General features: G+C 41.5%; 1 protein-coding gene across 2 annotated transcripts in view; it reads right to left on the bottom strand.

The window, feature by feature from the left end:
* GRK5 (G protein-coupled receptor kinase 5) overlaps nt 1-20109 on the bottom strand; it is a 166460-nt gene that overhangs the window by 84429 nt on the left and 61922 nt on the right. For both annotated transcript variants that reach the window (XR_016468870.1, XM_031597397.2), the window contains exon 2: nt 12960-13055. Coding sequence is in view for 1 of the 2 variants with exons in the window: in XM_031597397.2 (XP_031453257.1) it covers nt 12960-13055 (96 nt within the window). In the remaining variant the exon portion in view is untranslated. The remainder of the gene's footprint in view (nt 1-12959; nt 13056-20109) is intronic.

Genomic DNA, 20109 nt, shown 5'->3' with positions numbered 1-20109 from the left:
GCAGGAAGAGGTTACGCCTTGAGACATTGACTCAGTGGACAAAAATTATACTGATACTAAGGAAATCTACCCAGGAAACAGAATGGGGAACTGTAACTATGCTGAAGAAATAAACTTATTGACTTTATGGGATACAAGACAGAGTATTTTTATAAACTGATAAATAAAATTGTTCTGATTAAGGTTTTAAAGTCTAAAATTTTTTTTAAAAAAAAAAAAAAGAGATAAAACAAATGAGTGGGAAATATAGATCTTAGAGTCTGAAAAGGAAGAGTGGAGATAATTCCATTAAGAAATTGTTCCAAGAAATCATTTTAAATATTTTGTACTGATCTCTTTGTCTTGTAGCTCCTCAGAAGAAATCACTTCTTGTATTATGCCATTCAAAATGAATTATGCTTTCAATTTTCCTTGTTTCCTGTTATATTCATATTAAACTACTACATTGTGCACAGAAAAGAATCCAGCAAAAACAACTAATCATACTATATGGTAGGAATGGTTTTCTTCAGATGGCTTTAATTCTGAAGACAAAGGTCAGCAATTTACCACAAACAAAGAATTTAATATTTCCTCCACTTGTGAGCAGTATACTTCCATGGCCTTCATACTGTTCTACTATTGCATTTCTGCTGGAAAGAAGGGCTTAGAAAACTTTCTATAAAGGCAGATCTTTTTTTTTCTTTTTCTTTTTTTTTTTATTTCTGAGAGACTTAAAGTTGTGAATGCTATATGAGTGAGCTACCAAATTAACTACAAAGGTCCTGTACCACACACTTACTTAATTAACAAATTTTGTAAGCATTGTGATAAAAGGCTCCTTGTAGCTGAGCAGTTGTTGTTTCAACACATGACCATGTTGAACCCTGCACCTCCCAGCCAGCTTTGCCTTGCATTCTGACTGAGCAATCTGTCTCAGAGCAATAAGGGGAATGGACAAGTTGTGCTTTGAAACGGGGAAGGAAGGGAAAGACAGCTGTAAGTGTGCATTATTTAAAATGCTGTAGGATGAGAAACAGATGCTTGTGGAGTTGCAAGTTACACAGCTTATACTGTCAGTTGGCAAGCGAAACTGGTATCAAATCCACAGCTATGCAAAATCCACTGCCACAACTGGCATCCAGGATGGCAGTGCTGGCCAAGACTGAGAGATTGTGGGTGTGGAAATTTTCCTCTTTGCTCTGATCCCTCCCAGGGTGGAGGTGCAATGGCAAGTCAGGTAGGGGAAATCACGCTGCACCTGTCTGCAAGATATACATAGCATTTCTCTTTCAAGGGCTGGCTCTGTATTTATTACCTGTCAGCAGGACTTACATTCACTTAAATGGAGAAAAAAAGAGAGGAAGAAAAGCAAAGTGGTGTATTTGCTCTGATTCAGGTTCTGATGATCCATCTCACAGTTAAAGCTTCCAGCTGAACTGCCAGTGTCTTTTCTGTAGTATTCAAAGGAAGAAGTCTCTGATCCCTCCCCAGTGCACATTGTAAGTGGGTGAGTTGGCAGCAAGCTGCAGTTCCCTTCCTTATTGCTGCCTACCAAGGAGGGAAACCCTGGAAAACTGCCAGATCTAGAGACTTGTTAGGGAAATACTATTTTGCTGATGGGAGGACAAGAAAGGATGAGACAGAATTCCACATAATTCTGTCAGCTAAAACATTGTTTTGACTTTCATCAGTAAAAAGAAGCTAGCAGCTAATTTATGCACGGGATAAAGGCTTTTTTGAGGAGACATAATTTAGTATCATCACTCCCCAGCAACTATTGAGACAGAAGGTTAGGATCACTGGGGCTTAAGAAATAGTCATAATCTCTCCTTGGGCTGATGGACAAGCTTCCAGTTGGTCTCATATTGTGTGAGAAAAGGTAAAGGAATATCTTATCTGCACAGTGAATAAGAGTGAACATTTATGGACCTTCTTATAGATTTCAGGCAGTCTATAGATGTAGTAATTGTGCATGATGGCTACTTTCCATTGCTATTGAGAATAAAATCCTAACACTTTTTTCCTCAACCAGGATGGCAGGTCTCCATCAAGGCTTCTTTAGGATTTGGAACACAGATTAGTTCCAGAAAACTTGTGAAAACCACAGGACTACAGGGTGGATCCATGTCTTCTTTCTCTCTGTGCCGGCCCTGTCGTAATCCCAGGCTGTACTAATGCATGAGGCCCATTGCAGCACTCAGTGGGAGTAACCACAACCTTGTGTGACCTTTGCATTGGCAGCTCCTCCTGAGTCTGTAACTCTGCATTGCCGCTTTCCAGTCCTTCAGATCTTACCTAAATAAGTTGATTTGTAACTCATAAGAAAGGCTCTGGCCCCCAAGAAGACTTTGAAGTAAACTCTAAAAAAGACATTAGCCCTAGTCATAGGACAAGGGGTTGTCAATAGCAAAGAACAGTGAGGAAAGGCTGTAATTCTCACAGCTCTGACCAGTGATTCATAGTCACACTAGCATAGGCAATACTGGCATAGACAATATTTTTAGAAGGGTTTTTTTTTTTTCCATGGAAGATAATGACGTTACGGTGCTCCACTGACATCCACAGTCTTCTGGGCAGGGATGAAAGCAGCCTTAGAAGGAAAGAGGCTTTACCTTGGAGGAAGAAACCCACAATGGAGCTAAGAATGGTCATGAGGTCCACTCCCAGTACAAGGGCTGCTCAATAGCTGCTCTTTTCACTTTGACTTTTTTTTCTTCTCCCTAGCAGTAAGGCCTCAGGAACACTCCCTCTATGTAAAAAGGATGTGCACTTCTTTACTGACAGGTCTCCCCTTAGCCCACCCACACTCTTTGTCTTCCATTCTCCCTCCTTCTTGGGCCCTGACGCCTGCAGAGGCCTCCAGCAGCTCACAGTGCTATTCCCACCCCAGGGCAGTTAGCCCACATCCATGATCAGAGCGAATACATCGTAGTTTGCTACATTAAATCAAATGCTCCGTGCTATTCAGTAAGTTCTGCACCATGGGTTTCTCTCTTCTGTGCTTTGGAGTCAGTGCTGTAGCTGTAGTGTGACCTACATGAGGCTCTGTGTGTTGAAGTTATCATTCAGGATACATATGCCTAAAGGTACTATGAATGCAGTACCCAAGTGCTGAATGTTGTTTGTTTGGACTGATCATAGTATTTCTGAAGTGACTGATACAAAATTCTTCCTATGCTCAAAACCATTTTTCTCTACAAACCGTGTTTACAAACGCAAAAAAATAATTTGAACCCGTTGTTACAAAAGCCTGAAAGCAATTCAGGGCTGTTTCAAAATTGCAAACACTTGTGTGTAGTTGAGCCTGACTCTGTTGCTCTCAAGAACAGCCTTATATCAATTAGTTAACACTGGTTCTTGTAACATGTCTAAGTGAAAGCTCAGAAAATCAATGTGATGTGAACAGACCCTCAAGGTGCCACTGTGCAAATATAAGACTGGCGCAGGGTAAAAGGATGGTGAATCTGACAGCTAGAAAGAAATTCACAACTAATTACAGAGATTATATTTTTATGGATTGTATGAAAACAGTGAGAGTTCTCATATTTTGTAATTAATTATTCTTCTGGAAAAGGAAGAACTTCCACATTTTTCTTAACATACTACATTTCGATTTGACTTCAATGACTTGGTCCTCAGTATATTTTTAAGGAGCACAGGATTTCAGATTTTTTGTTTCAGTTTTTGTGCTGAACATCACCAATTACAGAATAACAAGGAGCTCTTCAGCAAAATCAAACACCAACCTACCTTCCTCCCCAAACCAGCAGATTTTTCAGAGTTTGCATTATTCCATCTTGCTCTACAGTGTCGCTTCCCTTTGCTGCACTTAACTCACTCATCCTTGTTGTTACATCATCCAGGAGAAAGCAATTTAAGGTAGAGAATATTTTTATTTCACTTGCATTAATGTTTCCTGGCATTGAATTCGTATGGTAGAAATGTAAGTAAATAAAAGTACTGGCATAACCAAGAACACTGTTCAGAAATGGTCTTAACTCTTGCTTCTACGCTGCTGAGCAAGAGTTCAATTTTAATATTGACATTTAGCAGAATTAATGATCATGCTTCAATTTCTGATCTACAGAGCACAAAGGAACAATTCCAATTATCACCTCTAATGTGTTCTCAAAGCAGCATATAGTGATTATCTGGAAAGTAAAGGGAATCTCTCAGTGATTCCAGAGATTCAGCCAAACAGCCAAAAATCTAGTTTTTAAAACTCCCTAAATGATTTCCCATACATTATGTCCTAAAAACAGAATTGAAAGTTATGTGTGGGACTACCCTAGAAGCTCTCAACCTCTCTTCTCCTCAGAAGCCAGAAACTAGAAGCAGTAGGATAATAATGGGCCAGCTTTGCACTAAGGTACTTTATCTGGGTCTTGCATCAGACATGGGCTTAGAAGGAGTGTGAATACTGATCCTGTTAACCTGTGAACTAATTTGCAGCAACTTATATTTAAAACTGAAATACTGTATTTACAGTATTCTGTACAGCACTGTCAGGAAAAAATCAATGGAATGAGTGGGACTAAAGAACACGGATCGAAGACCTTCACAAAGAAGAAGTACATATTGTGCTTTGTGGCAAAGACTGTTTAAGTAAAGGAAGTGCCACAAAGATAGACATAAAGCTGGGGGAAGAAAGTGCAAGACTGCTCTTACATATTGCAGATATTCAGAACATATATCAAATACATGAATTTTGATTCATTCTGAACATTTTCTAGCAAAGCCTACAATAAAACCCAGCCATAATAATCTTAGTGGCCTCTGTAACAACTAGAAGAAACTGAATCAAAATATTGCTTCCTCTACCACCAACGCAAATGAGTTATTTTTCTTGACAAACATTAGCTAAGGTTAACTGCATCCCTCCCCAAGAACCTGAATGCATCCCCAGCACAAAGATTTCAGGCTGCTCATCACAAGTGCACTTCACAGCATCCCTGTGATCCAGTAAATCTTTTCACTCTCTTTTTCCTCGGTACAGTTCTCTGCTTCCATTATAAGAAGACTCCTGTACAATTTAAGGGAAACATTCTCAGTGATTTAGCAGAGCTGAACAGAGACAACAAAACCAGAGGCTTTCTTTGCCCTGCCACCTTCTTTCCATTAATATCAGTAGCAAAGTTACAAGTGAGTTCAAAGGGAAGGAGTAAGTTTTATCATAAATGTAGTCCTACCTCTCATTCCCCATATACAGCAAATGCTAACTTGGTTCTGAAATAAATTTCCTTAACAACCAAGTACTACTATTTAACAGGACCCATGAGCATTTCTATAGCATTTTACAATTCCAAATCACTGCATAAGTATTAATTAGCCTTAATGACTCATATTACCTAATAAGATAATGAAAAGCCCCGCAGCTCACAATATCTATTTCTATTTTCAGTAAGAGATGAAATGATTTTTTAAAAAGAATATGTTCTCTTTTAATTCTTTTTTCTGCAATGCTCTGTCTGTAAAAAATTCAGTGTATTATGGTATTTTTTTCCTCATTTGTGAAGACCATTTAATTTCTGCAGCCTTTGCCACAGAATAAAAATACAGAGGTTTAAGGACAATATTTATACCTTAGGAGGCTTTCTGTTGAAGGACTATTCATTGAGTGTGGACTCAGTGCTTGGTAAGGAGATGTGGACTTGTTGCCTGTTCTTTATGGAGAATAGCAATGTCTTTCTTGGTTTCTTTCTGGGTTGCCACTGCCAAGGTAATGCTTAATGGATTAAGTCTTGTGAAATAAATTCTGTAAATAGAATGTGGGCTGAGATCATTTCAACTCATTTCCCCTGCGTCCCCTTCCCGTCCTGGAAGCTGTCAAGTACAAGCAGCCTGCAAGCAGCCTGTTCTCTCAGTGTTAGTCTTGAGTCTCACTAGATGCATAAAACAGCTTGTTTTTTGCATACTTTCTGTGATGGCATTAAAAAAACTGGAAAGAAAAAAAAGTTTTCAATTCCACCCATTGCTATAAACTGGATACAGCTAATCTTGCAAGGGCACCAAACATTGCTCTATTTGTTCATCATTAGAGAACTAGAAACCTATGTTTATGATAGAATGATAGTTGAATCTGAAGGATTTTAAAGAAAAGAACTGAACCAACTGTGGGTTTGTAAACAAACAAAATGGTTTTGACGTCAGTCACATAATTTCATGGGCTGGAACAGTATCACGCAGCCAGTGCTTGCCCCTGAAGAGTTTCTAATTTAATTTAGATGCATTCGTGATATGGGACAGCACATCAGATCCAAGAAACTTCAGGGTACTGCTGAAGGCCAGGTCTATGCTGCAAAGGTTGTATAAGCCATGCTTTGAAAGAGCAACAGAGACATTCTGGCTCAAGGAGAGGGAACAGTTGTGTCTACAGAAGATGGACAGACAGAAAGGTGAGAAGAAGGGAGGGAGAAAGAAAGGAAGGGAAGGTAGGCAGGAAGGCAGGAAGGCAGGAAGGCAGGAAGGCAGGAAGGCAGGAAGGAAGGAAGGAAGGAAGGAAGGAAGGAGAAAAAAAAATAAAAAGAGGACAGAACAGAAAGGAAGCATTCAGAGCAAAGTCTGTCAAAGGGAAGGACTTTGTGTGTTCATTAGAAATAAATCAGTTTGAAGATTTTTTTCTGCATTGATGCTATCCAGAAAATCTGCATAACTTTTTCCAGAGCAGTAAATCCTACCCACATGTTTCAACAATTCTTCCAGTTTTGCTCTCTGTCCTCCTTGGGTTCCTCTCCCTCTGTGCTCTTTCCACAGAGAACAACTCATGCAGAGAGAGCTTCTGCTCCATGCCACACAACTATGGTTGGGCTGCCCCAAGTGCAGGTGCACAAAGGGCAATTGACAGAGCCATACAGAGCAGCCAAGTAGCCTTGCTTTGTCCCCTTGCCATAGGCACACACCTTCATCAGGAGCTTCTATCTGGATGATGCAAAAACACCAGAAGTTACCACTTCACTGTTTCTGAAAGTGACTGAAATACGTCTTATGTGCTGTTAGCTAAGGGTACTGATGTGGGAAAATATATTCCCATACAGAACACAGTGCTGATAGCTGTAAGAAAAAAAACCATCTGTTATCAACTGAATTTAAAGGGATTCCCTGTGTGGAAAAAAATTACTTGAGAGCACGTATGCTCATCAGCTTGGATTAAATGATACAGAGAAGAGTTCATAGTTTCTTGAATTTCTCTGGAACCATATTTCAATGAATAGTAGAGCCATGATGCATCATGCTGATTTTTTGTTTTATTTACTAGATTGTATTTTGTACTCCACTGATTCCAGTTCCCCTAGGGTGTGTGAGAACTTGGGGCAGCATGCAGACATCACCAGCATCATCCCAACATCAGCCTATGTGTTTGGTGAGAGAACAGGAGACATCTCCCCTTTCTGCTATTTCACTCCACAGAATCCTAACTACTTGTTGAATAACGACTTCCAATAAAAATGTAAGAGTTTTTTGGGGTTGTTTTCTATACATTTTTTTTTTCCCAAGGAAAGCTGATACTTCTAACAAAAACATATTTCTCAAAAACTCAACCTCTAGTTTTGGCCATAAAAATGTGACCAGCCTTTGATGCGGTATTCAGACAGATATTATCACAGAAGTCCTAACTTAGTTATAGCTATATGTGGAGTTATTTACAGCAGAAGGAAGGATTCAGTTCCTTCCCTTGATCTATTTGTGGGCTTCAGGACCTTCCAAACCTTGCTTTTTACTCACTGTAAACATCAGAGCTGAAGAGTTTGTCCATTTTTTTGTGCACTGATCGGATCGGGCTTTTGATGCCATAGAATCCTGGTGCAGAGCAGAGGTGCAGAAGCTACTGTACATGAGACAACAGGGCTATACTAGCAGTATTTCTGCCACAGGATGGAGCTCAGTGCAGGCTGCAAAACATTTCTGGGAGACTGGATAAATAGTCAAGCATTTCTCTGTCACTGATGGCCATACTGCTGCTTGCTGCTTGCTACACAAACCTATGCTGGCTACCTGGAAAAGCTCAGCTGGGTAGGTCTATACCTCGTTGCAGTGCCTGCAGCCTCCAGGGAGATCAAAAGTGACTGAAAAAGATCACATAGGTGAAGGTCTCAATTGAAAAAGTTCAATACAAAAAAGAGGGGAAAAAAAAGAGCCAGCTTTTGTAAAAAGTGACATGTCTTTTTGTCTTCAGTTGTGCCCCACTTACTCAGTTCACCATCTCTTCAAAGCATTTCTCACACAGAACGGTATTTTTAACGACACTGAAAAGAACCCACCAGAAGTAGAAGCTGAAGCTCCTTTTACCCTGAATAAATGGGATACAAACATCACATAAGAGGTTAAATTACACTGGGAGGATTTTTCTCCCCTTTTTAAACCACATGTGGCAAAATTTGGAAGTGATCTTTCTAACTGTAAAATCTTATTGAACTGAACAAATTAGCAAAAAATATCATCAAGGTTATCCATCTACCAGAATACAACACGTAACTAGAACCTCCTTGACTGAAGGAGTTAAGCTTTTCTGCAGTAATGCAACAAATCACTCCCTGCAACAAACAGAAGACACATTCTAAGGCAGTTTTCCCACAAACTTCAATCTATGGGAAAAAAATCCTGATTTATGATATAGCATTTGGACAGTTATGAATGAAAATTTGCCAAAGATCAGAATAATCGAGTCTTTCAGCCAAGCAGATCTTAATGAAAGAAAAAAAGTACAGAATGGGTCTGAGCAAAATAAATAAAAATTCCACACTTTTAACCAACAGAACTTTTTGCATCAATCAGAAATATTCACAGACATCCAGAATCTTTTATCATCAAAAAGACACTCTGGCCTTTAAAATTACAACTTCTTGATTTTTGTTTACTGATGGCCTTTAAACCAACGGGTATCACTAACATGTGGCATCTGATCATGCCATGTTTGTCAAATGAAAGAATTTTTAAGGCTGCACTTTGATATTTTTTCCTTTCCCTCAAAATGTCTCTTTTGCAACGCTATCATCTGTGAATTTTAAGGGTAGCAGCAAACCATTTACTAACAGTATCCATTGAAACTGATACCAGTGAGAACACTGATTCATTGCCATTAATGTCTGAAAGACAGAATCACAGAATGGCAGGGCTTGGAAGGGGTCTGCAGAGATCACCAAGTCCAACCCCCTGCTGAAGCAGGCTTCCTACAATAGGTCACAGAGAGAAGTCCAGATGGGTCTTGAATATCTGTGGAGAAAGAGAGTCCATAACCTCTCTGGGCAGCCTGTTGCAGTGCCCTGCTACCCTTACCATAAAGAAGTTCTTCTGCATGTTTGCTTGGAACTTCCTATGTTGAACTTTTAGATTCTGGCTCCTTCTCCCATCACTGTGCACCAAAAATAAGAGCCTGGGCTCATCCATTTGCCTCCCACCTCTCTTTAGACATTTATTAACATTAATCAGATCCCCTCACAGTCTTCTCCTCAGGCTGGACAGATCCAGATCATCCAGCCTTCCCTCACATGGGAGATACTCCAGGCCCTTTATTGTCTTTGCAGCCCTCTGCTGGATTCCTTCTAGGAGATCCCTGTCTTTTTTGAACAAGGGAGCAGAGAACTGGACACAATAGTCTAAATGTGGCCTCACCAGGGCAGAATACAGGAGGAGGATCACCTCCCTTGACCTGCTGGCCACTCCCTTTTTAAAGCACCCCAGGATACCATTGGCCTTCTTGGCCACAAGGGCACACTGCTGGCTGATGGCCAAAGTGTTGTCCACCAGGACATCTGGGTCTTTCTTTGCAAAGCTCCTCTCCAGCAGGTCATCCCCTAACCTGTACTGAGTTTTCATTGATTGACAGGACTACTAACACCAAAGTTATCCTGGAAAAAGTTACCTGTTTTTATGCAGTTTGCCTTTGGAGCTGGGAGGGGGCTGCAAGCAGTGCCATTCTGCCATTCACAGCAAATAGCTGAGCCTCTCTCAGAGGCCAGGCACAGCACTCATGTGGCATCCCTCTGGATGCTTGCCCTGCTGTGCCCCTTGCCCATTAATTAGCACACAATGGAGGCCACAGAATTTCCCTGCAAAATGTGTTGTGAGCATTGGACACAAAAGAAAGTAGAAAAGATCCTTGGTTTTATGGCATTTTCAGTAAAGATGTTTCCAGTTTTTGTTTATTTATCAAAAGACACTGTTACTCTTGGTTGTTTTGATTTTTGTTTCTGTGCACAAGAGGGGAAAAAAGGGTTTTACTAAGCGAGTCTTTCAGTAAGACACCAGATGATGGATAGTCAAACACAGAGTCTCCTGTAAACACAGAGGGAACCAAAAGGTATGAACTGACTCATAATTGTGTCAACACAGGTCGCAGACCCTTGGTTTATTCCAGCCTTCCTGTTTTTCACAGATTTCTTTTCACACCACACTATTTTTTTTAGGACACAGGCTCTTTTCAGAACATCTTAGTGGGGTGCAAAAGCACGTATGTCTTTACACCAGAATATGGGCATTTACACACACACATAGGCTCTATTCCACAATTACAACAGCAGCGTTTTCCACCCATGGCTTACGTCTGCACTAAATGAAGCAGAGCTTTTCTGCATAGCAGTTAATTCTAGCTCTAATCAAAAAGGAGAAAAGGTCCAGTCCATCTCATTCCCATTCTGAGCTTTTCCATGGAGGCTTTTGGAAAGTACCCAGAACAAAACCTCAGCAGCCTAATCCTCTGGTTCATGCAATGTACTTTTTTTTTTAACATGTGGCAAAGTGGCAAGACTGTCTGACCAGGAGTGCTGTGAGGCTGACACACAGCAAAGAGTTCTATGATGAGCAGAACCTACCAATATTTATCTTGATCCCTGAGCACACTGAATTGAGGTTGTGTCCTTTTCCTTGTATAAAATCGTTCTTCTCTGTTGGTTGCCAATTTTCTTAGAGATTGGCAAAACAAGTCTCTCTGTGGTCTCTATTTCATCATTAAATTAGGCTGGCACTGACCAGCAGACCCAGAAGTTGTCAGGGAAGGAATTGATGGCAGACACACCATGCAGCTGGATCCACTGCAAGTCATCAAGCAGTTCATCTAGCAGGTGACTCAAGAAGGATGGTTCAACATATTCCCTCATAGTATCACCTGTGAAAATACCCAGTCACCTGAAGTCCTGATTTCCTGTTAAAGGGCTTGCAGAAAATAGCACACAAAGGTGTGTCAAAGCCAAGAGAGTTGCTGTGCAAGATACTCTTCCCCCACACATCACCCTGACTATCTCGGATCAGCCACACACACATAAATGACTCAGTGCTATAGACCCAGAGGATCTGGCTCACCTGAGGTGAGTCAGATCTACTTGTATGAACAAGGGGAAGTTTATAAACAGCATCTGTTGGTCTGAGATGTTTCAACCTTGGCCATATTTCTGACAAGAGGTAGCACCAGCAAGGATGGATAACCTGATACAGGCTGAGCAGTGCTGCACTTCTGTGTAATCTCACACAATTCCTCGGGAAAGCTGCTCATGTAAGCCAGAGTCACAGAACAAGGATTGTGACCTGTTGTGTAAAAACCAGTTGCTGCAGTTCCCGGTCAACAGGTAATCACCACAGTGAAGCCATATCCACCAAGAGCATCTCACAGCTCTTGATCCGCTACTTCTTCAATTCATTCATTCATTCACTCATTCATAAATAAATAAAGACAAAACAAAATACATTTAGAAAAAAACTGCCACCAGAAATGTCAGAAACAGCATTTCAGAAGCAAAAATAATTTGCAGACTTTTTTTAAACTACTAATTTTGAAATATTTTATGTCTTTGCAAAAATTAAGACTCTTATATAGTGCAGATTTCTCTTGTAGAAACTCAGGTTAATAGGACAATGGAGAGAATTCCCCATGCAAATTACAATAGATTAAGTTAAATTTGCTTCTTTTACATTTAGAAATAATTCCAATTTTCGTAGATCTGCAGAGAGGCTAAATGGCCACGAATTGGAAAAACCTACTCTCTTCTTCTGCTTCACTGCTTTTTCTATATCTCTTTTTAGCTCTACAGTAAAAGATGAGGGAAGTGAAATTTACTGAAAGAGACCATGAAGAGTTTCAAAACATTATACATGTTTTCTCTCCATAAACATACTGTGAAATTTAAATGTAAACAGTGCTAAGGCACTGCCAGTCAGAACCCAGGAATTCACCCAAGTAAGACAAAATATGATGCTCACTATCTCAGCTTCTTGCCTTTCATTTATATACTGCCAGTGTCTGGATTTTATGTCAAAGTGGTGGATAAAAGGGAATCTCAGATTGCTGAAATTAACCTCTTGCAGTGAGATCAGTAAAAGCGAGCTTTCCACTCACACTTCACAAGGAGATACTTGCTATCTTTGTTTGGCAAGGCAGCAGTCAAATGCTTATGAGCAGGAGGAACGCTGTGCTATGGAAATGGCCACTGCAAGCTCCCTTTCCAAATCCGCATCTGATGTGGACTTGTTTGGTCCACATCAATAAAATAATTTTAAAAAACCAACAACAACGTTTTATATGCCCTATTAAGAAGCTGCAAAAAGACAGTATTGTGATATCAATGCAGGGTAGTACTGTTAAGCAAACCTGCCTGGCACGAGAGCAGTGGTTGTCACTTCAAACATCATACCCAATGTATAATTAATATTAACCCTCAACTATATCAGCAATCTCATTGCTTTCATAAATTCTCACTTCCTACCTGATAAAGAGCTACTTATTACAAGGTAGTGCAAGATGCAATGCAGGGATTCATTTCTGCATGTCCTTTTACAGCTACATTGGAAGGTACCAAGTCAAAGCACATGTTCTATATGCCAGAAAATGTTGAGTTTGCATGGCAGTATCACAGAAGCTATACACATTGTGTGACCATATCTAAAGTGATTCTATTTAATGAGTAACTTTAATGCAGTTCTGCTGAACCAGTTTTGACAGAACATTTTACGTATGCAACAACTTCAAGAAAAAAGGGATAGGCTCTTACCTATTGTTTTTCGGAGATCTTCGCACTGGCTAATGTGAGGGAATTTCAAGATTTCCTTCCACTTTTTGCTTTTGCCTTTGCGTTTCCCTCCACCCCCTGCAGAGAAAGAAAAATTGGGATTAGATTGCTTTGGGTGCTACTCCCAGTCCAGAATTCAGCCCAATCATAGCTCCTATGGATATCTTTAATAACTGAAGCTGAGACATTGTGGGTAGACGGGCAGATCGAGTTGGCTTGTCTGGATGTCCCAAGGAAATGGCATCTGTGAGAAGGCTGGGTTTGTAAAGCCCAGGAGTTTGTGGCTCACCAAATCCAGTTCAGATGGTAGTGTCTGTGCTTAGCATCTCCAACATAATCTCTGCTTCAACTTACAGCCATTTCTTTTGAGTCAAATAGCCTTGTACTTATAAGCATATAATTATGATTCACATCTTTTCAATCTCTTTCTGGTTTCAGGATGAACCTTGACTTCACCACAAAAGAAGGACTGGAAAGTGAAGACCAACATTCAGTACTTGCCTTCATCCTTCATATTGCATATTCAGCTGATGGTACACACATAGGTCACTGCTACATAAGCATTTTCCTCAGAGGGAGGACAATAGTGGGAGAAAATCAATAAAATATCCTCCATGATAATGAATCATAGAATCATAGAATCAGTCATTTGGAAGAGGCTGTTAGTCCAAGTCCTCTGCAGTGAACAGGGACATCTACAGCTAGAATCTCCCTCATAAATGTCCCTTCATAAATACTCTACTGCAGGCACCGCCAGCAGCGAGGTGCACATCCAAATTTATCAGCCAAGTTATCTGCCCTTGATGCTGATCCCTCATGCCCCTCATTCCCCCTTCTTGCCACTCTACATCTTTCTCCCTTTCCTTTCCCAGTAGTTCCTTATTGCTTTCTCTTCCTCCACACACTCCTAGGTGCCCCTCTTCTAGTCTGTATCAGTAGGTCAGCAAAGACAAATCAGATTCATCCACATGTACTTATAAAAAAAAACTTTGAAATCTACTCTTTTGGCTTGGACCTATTTATCGCTCTTCTCAAATCAGAGCACCAGACCCTCACATCCACCTTTTCTTGAGCACATCTTCCCCATTCTTTTAAAACTTATACCATTTTCTTTCTTATTTGAACAGTTCAGAACCCCACACAGGACCTCACTGATACAGTGTCCCAAAGGCAGTGTTGCTCTGAGGTGCAAGGTGTCCAAACTAGGCCCCAACCAGTAAAGGCCACATTCCCAGCCTGTGTCACATCGTCCCTTGCTGGGACTGGAGGATGCACTGCTGGCAGGGCCAGGCTCCTTTGGCCTTACTAGTCCTAATGCAGGCCAAAATGCTGTGTGTGCTGTCCACCACCAATTTTGGGTGGTCACACAGCTCTAAAGCAGCTCAGTCTAAGAGGGCATTTCTAAATTATTCTTCCTTTTTTTTTTCCACTTTGACTGGGTGTTTTATTCGAGCCTTGGCTTCTCTTTCAGACCCTTCTTGCCTCATGCTCACAGCCCAAGAAGGGGGAGCCACCATGTCAGCAGTGCTGCAGTGAGCACAAGGTGCAGGCTGGACTTGAAGTTTCCTTCCTGGCTCTTTGGTGCATCTGTCCTGCTCATAGCAAGCTTCCCTCTGAGCCTGAATGCCCAGATGCAGTCTGTGATTCTCTAAGTCAGTGCATCTACTGCAGTTTAGCCTCTGCTCACAAAATTTGATTCACTGGAGTCTATTTTACATGCATGGCACATTGAATGACTAATTCAGAGCTGAGTTAATTCTGTAGAGAGGTTGGTAGAGTCACAATTGCAGACTGAGAGCGTGTTGGGTACTACATGATATTGCAGGCTAAATTAGGTGTGTTGACTCAAAAGGTAAGACTATTACAAAGAAAACATGAGCTCTGGAAACGATTGCTCTCTGTGGGGCATTTCTGATCCTGCAATGTAACCTCTGGCACTGGAGTGCTCTCTCTGCACCTCAGCTTTTATTCCTTCATTTTCAGTGACCAATGGTTTTGTCATCAAAGAGCTTGCCTCAAATTATTTTTAAACCTATTATTGACAGGAATTTACGGTGTATCTACATCATGCAATGTAACACAGAGCTATCTGCACTAACAGCAAAGAAATTGGCTTGTTTAGACTATCAGGAGCACATCTATGTTGCTGTTTCCAGGAACTGGTCTCCAGTAAAGTGTAGAGGTCTGTGAGTGCCTTCACATCACGCAGTATTATGCAACACAGATGCACTCTTTGAGTCCATAGTGAAATCTTCCTCAACTTCCCTTCTTCAGTGCATCCAAAGCACTGCTGCTAAAGTCATTTCCTTTCTCCTCCCTCCAGTCATGACACTGGAGAGGCCGTCTTGCCCTGATCCTGCAGCACACACCACTTGGTCTCATGTACTGAAGGTCCTAGGGATGCTCCAAGAGACCAACCACTTTGTGGGCTGGAGGAACATTGTGATTGTCTGCTCATCAACTCTTCTGGAGTGCCCAATTCTGCTCTGGTCCCCAGCTGCTGCCTGGGTGTGATTAAGCATCCCGCAGCGTGTTTTCATTGCTTGTTTTCCCTGAAAGCTCACAAGCCTGCATGGCTCTTCTACCACGTCCACTTGCCCTTTTTTCCCTCATTTCATAGCCCTCGCTGCACCTCCCTTTGTGCTTCTGGTCCCACACCTCACCCTCTGCACTGACACGCTCTGCCCCCCTCCCTTCTCTCACTATTCTGGGGAATGACCCTTTCTCTAGGAATTCCTGCCTCCTCCTCTCCTTCAGTCATTCCCTTTGGTTTCATCCTTTTCCCTGAGCTCTTGCTTCACGCGCTTCCTCACACTCATTTACCTCATAAATTTTCATTTTTGCTACTTGCTGCCAAACCTCCATGGGAATTCAATGAATGAAGCAGATATTTATTAGCACTGGGGGAGCGATGGGAAGGAAAAAGAGGGCATGGAGGGAGGGAAATGGCAGGGCTGGTGTCAAAGCAGAATGATCCTCCTTTGACAGTCACGGGATTCCAGTTGGGATTCCTGGCTTCTTAGGCTGCCAGAGCAGCTCACCCCACCTCCACAAACACGTGCCCCCCCCGCTGCCTCTCTTGCTGCAGGGGTCCCCGTCTATTGTCAAGTAATAGACACAGAAGGGTGCTATAAGGGTGGGGGCAGGAGTTCTCTGCTTAAGATACCAACAGGCATTGGAAGCAGCACAGATGATGTTCAGCTGTTGGGCAGTCGCACCTGCAAGAACGATAGTTCCAAACATTTCTGGACAAAGATGGATGAAAGAATCTGTTAGGCTGCACCTGCTCATCACAGGTATTTCTTCACTCACTGAAGTCCTTAACTGTAGGCCAAAGACCGGATGAAGCACGTCTGCTTCTCCAGCCACCTTTACCGAAGTATCCACAAAATGGTTGCATCTATAGCAGCACGGAACAGTACAGAGCACTGCACAACAGCTCTTAGCACTAAATGGCAGCTCTGAGACTGGAACGAAGAGAAAATGATCGTATCAATCCGAGCCAGAATGTTTTTAAATTCCACACTATGTAACATATACATTGATATGTTTGTATTGGATGATGCATTTCTGACATAAAATTTTCATCAAAACTGGAGAAGGGCTCAGTGGTCCTTTGTTACAACCATGATTGATGCAGCCAGTGCATTCTCTTCTCTTTTGTGGCCATCCTCCAAAAATAAGCAGCCTTGCCTGATGAATCATTTGCTCTTAGCTGAGTATGAAGTAGCAGTACTACTGTGACATCTTTATGTTAAAGATTCTGATCAACTGCTTTAATTGATCTGACCTTTTTGCTCTCAGCTTTTCTTGTGGAGCCAGCAAACCCTGCTGGCTCCAAACATTAATGCTAGGGGGTTTGAAGGACATAACGCAGTGAGACAGCTGAGATAGGGTAAATTGCCTAGCACAGCTAGAAGTTAAAAGGGGAGATTTCTCTGAATAGGTCAGTAACTGTGCAGGTTGCAAAGGGAAGCCTTCCACACATTGTCTTGATTGCTGCCTTTGCACTGTCTATTTTGGACAGGAGGATTTGCAATCTTCAAGTCAGCTTCTTAGAGAAAAGCTTGACAGATGTGCCATGTTTTATATGTGAGTTTCATTACACCAACTTGGAGGGGCTGACTGCTTTAAAATATTGGCTTGCTGATAATGACAAAAGGTGAGCTCCCAGCAACAGTAGGAAATATCAGCTCTACTCCCTTGTGTTCACTTAATAGCCCAGCAATTGCAAACTAGGGATTGAATTTAATTCTCTAACATGTCAACCAGTCCTACAGGAAACAAAAGCATTTACTCTACATTCTTCCTACTGAAAAATACATGGTATTTTTCATATCATCTTGTAATGTCCAATAAAAAATCTAGCTCAGATCTCTTGTGTGTAAGGAGAAGGACATAAGCAAAAGCACAAGTGTAAAACATTTGGGAGCAGGAACAACTCTCAGACTAAGATCCCTACTTTTTTTGCCTCCATTGGTTAGGATGTATTTATTCTTCTAATACCCTGAGATGGAAAAAAAAAAAAGTACTTCCTTATTGTTAAGCTAGAGAGATACTGAGTGTCTTATCCAAAATGCCAGGAGAAATCAGGGATTGAGCTAAGAGCTAAAGCCTTGAGGCTGTCAACCCTGCTAGCTGCACAATCAAGCCAATCTTCTGCTCAGCTGGTTGAGGATATTTCATGCTATGGAGTAAAATACAAGGATGGGGAATGTCATTCCAACACCATGCCTGTAACATATTCCCTGCTCATCTTGCTCCACCGTACCATGTGGCTTTTAAGCATGGATGAAGTGGCTTCACACTTTTCTTCCATTCCTGTTCAAGATAACAAGCCTGCATCACACTCAAGTTCACTGCCTTCATCTGTATTATCTGCAGTCTAGTTAACATGCAATCTAGGTAAAGTATCCACAGATCTACAAGGGAGAACTACAGTTTGTATCTTCCATTCTGCAACAGCAGATAGGCTCTCATCCAAGTCCTTCCCAACAAAGGTGTAGAGCTCTGTATGTTCCAATTGCAAGGCCTTAAATAGACAACAAGAGAAAGCAGTGAAACAAACACACAAAAAAACCTAAAAGTTCGAAAGTCATGGTTAGCATCCCTTTTTCTCATTCAGTCTACAAAAGAAATTCTTCCCTTCCTCTTGCCAGGCTTCCTTTACTCACTGTCAGGATTTCTGCAGCTATGTGCTATCCATCCACCTGCCTCTCCACACCTCCTAATGCTTTGTTATTGGCACATAGGAACTGCCACATTAGGCAAAACAAACGGTCTGTCTGGTACAGGCACCTTCAGAGGGAGGTCTTAATTTTTTTTTTAAGTATGTGGAAGGCAAGACCTTTCTCCCTTACCCTATTAAAAGACATAGCTAACAATACATGAAGGCAGTGTATGCTATTTAAATGCATAAATGTACTTATACTCCTGGGAAGTACCCTTTTGCTTCACGTGGGTGTGAGCCTCAGAGATTAACCACGTATTCATGAAGAAAAATAACAGCAATCTGACACACAGAACTGTGTATTTTCCTGGAGCATCTCCTTCCAATGAGAACGTGTAAAACTTATCAGCCCATCAGTTTTGTCTGTGAGTTCTCCATATCTTTTGCATATCTTCACTTGCGCAGCCAGCCTCTAAAACAAACATTTCCTTCTCTATGGGGAAGCTCACCCATGACTGTTTCCTATTAGTCCCAGCTGTGCCCAGTCATACTAGCAAATGCAAATGGTTTGTTTTCAAAGAATGAAGGACACTGCTTGCTCTCTGCCCCTTGCCCTGCCCTTGACACCTGGGAGAAAAAAAATAAAACAGGAACACTGTTTCATCCTTACAAGATCTTCAGTGACACTCCTGACTGCCCTGGCAGGAGAGTGTGAGGGCTGGGTTTTGGAAGCAGGTCAGTGCCCACCATCCACTGGAACACAATGTTTCCACAAAGCAGCCTTTAGAGGCTCTGATTTTTAAGATGCAATAAAATGTCCCTAATATGCCCTCAAAAAAGAATAACATTCATAGCTTCTCTTGTTGATGCTAATCTGTCTGTATCTCCTGCAGCCTTTTTTGATGAACATGACTCTGAGAACAGTCACAGCCCGTGATAACGGTTTCGTGCCCATCTTCCCCGCTGTCACGGCATGTTTGCACATAAATCATCCACATGCTGCCACAAATGCATGATCCTGACAACCACTGCATAAACCATCCTATTGCTTTTTTGGAAACAAACAGCAGATGCAGTTCATGTTCAAGCCTTCAGAACCACAGAGATGGGAATTTTGAGAGCAAAAACACAAAGTTCTCCCCAGCAGTCAGGCTGGCTTTGCAATCTGTACTGGTTACCAGCACACCACAGGGCAAAATGCTTTGTTTACAAATGACATCTAAAGTTTTCATAATGCTGGCTTACAGAAGTCATTGTTCAAAAATATTTATGGCAGGAATTATTTCAAAAGTAAGCCAAGTAGAACTGCAATACTTACGAGTGACTGAAACTTGATTTTAATAACACATTTCATATGTTAATAATGTGCATGTTAATATTATCCTTTATTAACAGCAACTGCCCTGAAGGGGCAGAGGAAGCTGAGATTAGTCTTTGAAAATGGGTCCTCAGGGCTTGATTCTTGCATGTCATGGCCATACTGGCACTATTCTAGGAATATAAAACAGCCCTTGCAGCCCTTCATGCCTAGTCAGAGCACATTGAAGGGCTTCTAACTAAGCTGAAGAGAAAAACCACCTTGTCTTCTTTTCTGCTGGTCTCGACTGGGCATTCAAAATAGTGGGGTTCTCCACACCCATCTGCCTATATCCTACATTGGGCAGTTTTAAGGCACATTTGAGATTACTTATTTCAGTGAGTTATCTTTGGGTTTTATGGGCCAGTTCACACATGCTGGGAGTATGCCTCTCTGCTAAGCATGCTAATAGGGACTTTTCTGGTGATGTGATTTCCCTGAATACAGTTAGATTTTCCCCTGGGTAAGCACCTTCCGTTTGTCTGTTATGGCTGTCCTCTCTTTTATGCCCCGTATTTTAACTGCATTGTGCTTATCTGAAGCTATAAGTAAGCCAAAAAAGATCATTGGCCTTTGTGTCACAAAACTAACCCAGAAGATACAAA

The sequence above is a fragment of the Phasianus colchicus genome, chromosome 8, assembly GCF_987193195.1.
Source record: "Phasianus colchicus chromosome 8, bPhaCol1.hap1.1, whole genome shotgun sequence".
NCBI classification, from domain to species: domain Eukaryota; kingdom Metazoa; phylum Chordata; class Aves; order Galliformes; family Phasianidae; genus Phasianus; species Phasianus colchicus.
This window is presented reverse-complemented; position numbering and strand designations above follow the sequence as displayed.